The 5,320-nt window shown below is 33.2% G+C and overlaps 1 protein-coding gene across 1 annotated transcript; it reads right to left on the bottom strand.

The window, feature by feature from the left end:
• Window positions 1-1,713: 1,713 nt before the first annotated feature.
• LOC110643499 (uncharacterized) lies at window positions 1,714-5,022 on the bottom strand. Its single transcript, XM_058133114.1, has 6 exons — window positions 4,903-5,022; window positions 4,763-4,817; window positions 3,163-3,959; window positions 2,771-3,013; window positions 2,518-2,675; window positions 1,714-2,335 (listed from the first exon to the last, which is right to left on the bottom strand). The coding sequence occupies exons 1-6, from the start codon at window positions 5,020-5,022 to the stop codon at window positions 1,714-1,716; spliced, it is 1,995 nt and encodes a 664-aa protein (XP_057989097.1).
• Window positions 5,023-5,320: the final 298 nt, after the last annotated feature.

Here is a 5,320-nt window from a genome sequence, read left to right on the forward strand (position 1 = left end):
CTTAGTGTTAACGCCTGCCACTTACATGCAGAGATATTCATACTTTAAAATTATAGTAAATTTTTTTTGAGAAATAAAAGCTTTATTAAGAAAACTCAGCCTAAAGGCAGGTCAGCCAATACAAATGGAAAATTAGAACTACGAAAATCTTTAAGCTAAATAGTTTCCTCCAAATCATTAGAGATGGCATATTTGGCAAGAGCATGAGCCACACTATTTGCTTTCTCAAAACGCATGAATACAAGAAAAAAAGAGACAATTCAGCGCTTCTATGCGAGGATTAGACACCCGAATGCCCAAACAAGAATGAGCAACAGAGTCTGCATTAACATTCTTGACCTAAGAAACTGAATTACACTCAAGAATAAACTCTTTGAAACCCACTTACCTTGCTGTGCGTAAAGCAAAAAGAGCAGCCTTTGTTTCGGCCTCAACGACTTGAAGGGTAAGTGGGAGAGAGACTGCACCAGCCATAAAAACTTGCCCAGAAAAAATATTGAACAACCATATCGAAGCCAACTTTGCCATTACCATTGATCTCTACATCACAGTTAATTTTAAACAAAGCAAGAGGGGAATAAGACCAAGTAACATGTAGGTGACCCGAAGATCTGGATGAAGACAAAACACCACTTTGAAACTCTAATAGTAAGGACATGGTTACATTGATAATATGCAATACATCCATCATCTTTTGATTATGAAGAGTATAGTTTCAGGACCATAATAAGCTCCAAGCAATCATGCACGAGGGACTAAATCATTCTGAAGGCAATGAGGAAGCTAATGTACAGAACCAGTTTTCAATAGATTGAACTAGAGAACGAAAAAAGAGATGAAGCAGGCATAGAGACAGACTTTTTTAAAGAAAACACAATCACGAATAGCATGAGTAATCGACTCTGGGGACTCACCACACCTAACACAAGTGTCATCAGTTATAATACCACGATGTAACAGAGCATGACGAATAGGAAGTTGGTTTTGATAGAGATGATGGACTAGATGCTTCACTTTGGGAGGAATATTCAGGTGCCACAAACGCTGCCAAAAAGGATCATGAGTTAATGTAGAAGAGGAAGACGAAGATTGAGCAATATCAACTTGCACTATTAGGAAATATGCACTTCTAACAGAATGAGAACTAGAGTTTAAATCATGCCAACTAAGTTGATCTAGCATAGAATATCAACTGAGGGGGAGGGAGCACATTTGCTCCACCTTGAAAGGCAGGAATATAGACCAAATCAACGGGAAATTCCAACATCACACCTCATGATCAATTAACCCATTAACAGTGGCTTCTCCATGCAGCACAGCAATTGGGGACCATACTCAAAATCCATTGTGAGCAAGTAACCAGTTATCATGCCAAATCCGAATAGAATCACTAAACCCAACCAACCAGTTTAAGCCTTTTTCCATGATCCAGTGTGCTTGTAACCTATGTAGCACGGAAACGGAAACGCGGACACGGGGAAACGGCATTTTAAAAAATGTAGGAAATGGAAACGTGGAGGAAACGTGTAAATATAAAAAATATAAGGGTGTATATATATATATATATATAATGAAAGATGTTCAATAATAAATAAAGTCCAAATCAATATTTAAATTCAACCATAAAAATACATATTTAGAAGTTTCATACTTATAAGAAATAAATATTAACTACAATACATTCAAATGTTACAAAAGAAAAAATAATGAAATTTATGACATTTCCTCAACTTCATTGTATTTCTCCTTCTCCATGTTCGTAGTTGCATTTTCATCAAACAAAACAGACTCTAACTCTTGTTCATCCAATGAAAGGTTGGCAAATTCAAGAACTCCCACATCTTCCATACTCCCAAATTGATCACCACCAACATCCCACAATTTTGTCTTCTCATTATAATATTGGGAGGAGTTTCTCGACAGAAGACGAAGATTATTATGGATAAAAACCAAGTCCTCTGTACGTTTTAGAGTTAATTTATTCCTTCTACATGAATGAATGAAGGAATAAATACTCCATTTTATTTTACAACAAGAGGAGGAAGTAGGTTGTCCAAGCACTTTAAAAGCCAACCTTTGAAGTAAAGGTGCATTAGAACCAAAACATGCCCACCATTTCCTAGGATTTGTAACATACATACTTTCAATAGAATCAGGATCAGCAAAAGGTCCACTTTTCAAAGAAAAATTTGCAATTTCATCATTTGCTCTAATTCGCTCATCTTCATTAGAAAAAATCCTCCTAAAGCATTTAATTCTTTCAGTTGATACTTCTCCATCCATATGAGGAGGCACTCTACCTTCTCCCTCTTGAAACCATTTTTCACTATAAGATCTTCAAAAATAAGAAAATAAATTCAGAAAATAATTAAAAAAAAAATTATAACAAGAAGATGAGTATGTAAGTTAGAAATTTACCTTGGATTTAATGAATGGGCTAAACAATGAAGGGGAGTGTTGCTCTTTGCCCAACGATCAACAAGAATTCAATGAACCACATAATAAAAAGGAGAAAACCCATCTGCTTGCTTTCCTTCATGATCAAAAATAACTTGCTTCACCTTTTCAATCATAGAATCCCACAACTCATAAACCAAATGAAGGCATGTTTTGTCTGTGTCACAAACTCTGATCATATCATAAATGGGCCCAGTAAAAGCAATGATGTAATCAATCTTTTCCACCAATCCTCATCTACCACTTTATCACGAACAAATCTAGCTTTGCCTTGGTTATCTTCTCGGTATTATGCCCATTGATCACTCATAACCATTGCTTCTAAAGCATGCCTAATAAGTTTAAATCTTTTAAGCATCACAACAATAGAAGCAAAACGAGTGTCAGCAACTGAAAGCAATTTCAAAGGGCTAAACCGATTATAAATTGCAAGCCTCATGGAATGATTCATTATAAAATTCTTGATTTGCAAAGCATCCCCATGGATTTCAGTGATCCAGTGACACACATCATAAGTTTCTTGATTAGTTTCCAAATTTTTTGCTGCACATATATTCTTCAAAACAAGATTAAGAGTGTGCACAACACAAGGAGTCTAATAAATATGTGGAAACATTCCCTCAATGATTTCTCCAGCACTTTACAATTTGAAGCATTATCAGTAATGACTTGTACCACTTTTTAATGACCCATCTCATCAATTACTTCTTTTGGCAAATTAGCAATAAATTGCTTATCTTTCATTTTACCAGAACAATCTACAGATTTGATAAACATGGGGCCAGACTCAGAAACAACCATAAAATTAATCAAAGGCCTCCTTTGGGGATCACTCCAACCATCACTCACAATACTAACACCCTTTTCTAACCAAGTGTTTTTAGTTGGTTCTAGCAACCTCTCTACATTTGCTTTTTCTTGCTGAAGTAATGTGGTTCTCAATTTGTTATAACCAGGCGGCACATAACCACCCAAAACATGATTAGCAGCAAAAGAATAAGAACTCACATAATAAGGATTTCTAGCAAAATTAAAAGGTAGACCCCCAGTGTAGAACATTATAGCAATCTTTGCATCTAATTGAGCTCTAGTTTGCAAGTCAAAAGCTCTACCAAAAGGAGAATCATTAACTCTTTTTTTCTTCAAAGCTGCTGAAATACTTGGTTCAGTTATATTTAATGAAGGAACAGAAGTTATACTAATAGGCAAAGAAACTCGCCTAGATTGTGAATTGGTAATTTTGTTTGTTGCCTCATCCTCTTGTTTCCTCATTTCAGAAATACTATCATTCATCACTTTTTTACACACATCAATCCCAGTGATTTTTAATAAATGAGCCCTCACTCTAGTATAAGTCCCTTGCTTTTCTTGTCCACAAAAATTGCATATCCATTTACAATTACCCCCTCCTTCTCCAGTTTTCTCAAGTTTAGTTACATATCTCCACAAATGATTAGATTCTTCCTCCCTAGTTTTTGAAGAAGTGGCACTAGTGCTATTTGCTTGGGTAGAATTTTAGTTCGAAGAATCCATTCAAATATTGTCCTATCAAAATGACAAAAAGAAAATGCAATTTTAGACAATTTACAAATTATTTAAACAAATTATATACTAAGGATTAAAGCACAATACAAATTATATATTAAAAGATTAAAGAATTAAATAATAGAATTGAATACATTGACTATAAAAATTATTATGAAAAATTTTAATATATAATATAACGATACATTAAAACAAATTATATTAAACACATTATATATAAATTATTACAAAAATATAAAATATATTAATATAAAATACAAATTTTGAATGTTGGAATTTTTTTTATTTATCATTAATTAGAATTTAAACTTGAAATTTTATAATTTCAAAAATAACTTTAAAAACATATTTACATTTGTCCTTAATTTCCTTCAAAATGTTGATTGTAAAAATATGGCAAATCTTGAAAATTTTTAGTGAATTTGGGAAAAAATTTTTTTATCTTTCTTTTTTTTAAAAAAAAAATATTTATGATAACTCCTCAAATTTAGTTTCAGAAAAATCTAATTATGGAATATACATTTAGAGAAAAAAAATTGATATTAAATATGATAAATTTATGATTAATTAATGGAATAAAATTGTAATTAATTAATAAAAATTGCTTAATAAAACTGTTTCACAAAGAAATTAGAAAAGGAAAATAATAAATTAATAATAAGGAAAATAATAAATTAAATAATAATAAATTAATAAAATCCCAATATAAACCTAATTATTCACATTCACAATCGGGAAGAAAATAGGAAAGGCTACTTACCTGTCGACTGTCGTTCTCCCTTCGACTTCTTCTTCTTCTTCTTCTTCTTCTTCTTCTGTTGATAAGGATGGAGAGAGCATATTAAAGAGTGAATATGGCAGATCAAAGAGAAAAGAAGAGAAAGGTGTTGCGATCCTTACCTGCGCTGCGAATTGCGATGCTGCCGACTGTCGTTGAAGGTACTCCCTTTCTTTTTCTTTTTCTTCTTCTTCCTTTTCTGTTGGTGAATGTTGTGAAGTCGTCAATTTTAACCTACCCATTTTTCTTTTTTTTTTTTTAATTTTCTTTAAAGAACGGAAACGCATTTCCGATTTTCAATATTTTCGGAAACGGCCCGAAAACGTTTCCCATCCGTGTCAGGTCGTTTCCTCGTCGGAAACATTTTCGACACTGGGAAACGTGACTCAGTGCCATTTCCGTGCTTTATAGCTTGTAACTAGTTGCGCTAAGCAAAACTAGGTTGGAAACTAAGACCCACTTGAAGGAATTATTTTCGAGGGTGATACTGGGCTTGAAAAAATTATGCCAAAAAAGAGTTTGGATCTTGGACAAGGCACC

This window comes from Hevea brasiliensis, chromosome 13, assembly GCF_030052815.1.
Source record: "Hevea brasiliensis isolate MT/VB/25A 57/8 chromosome 13, ASM3005281v1, whole genome shotgun sequence".
NCBI lineage: Eukaryota > Viridiplantae > Streptophyta > Magnoliopsida > Malpighiales > Euphorbiaceae > Hevea > Hevea brasiliensis.

Coding starts and splice junctions, on each gene's coding strand:
- LOC110643499 (XM_058133114.1), bottom strand. CDS start 5,022: ATGGGTAGGTTAAAATTGACGACTTCACAACATTCACCAACAGAAAAG. Junction 2,676..2,770: donor GGCATGCTTTAGAAGCAATG/GTTATGAGTGAT, acceptor TTGGTGGAAAAG/ATTGATTACATCATTGCTTT. Junction 2,336..2,517: donor GAAGGAAAGCAAGCAGATGG/GTTTTCTCCTTT, acceptor TTATTTTTGAAG/ATCTTATAGTGAAAAATGGT.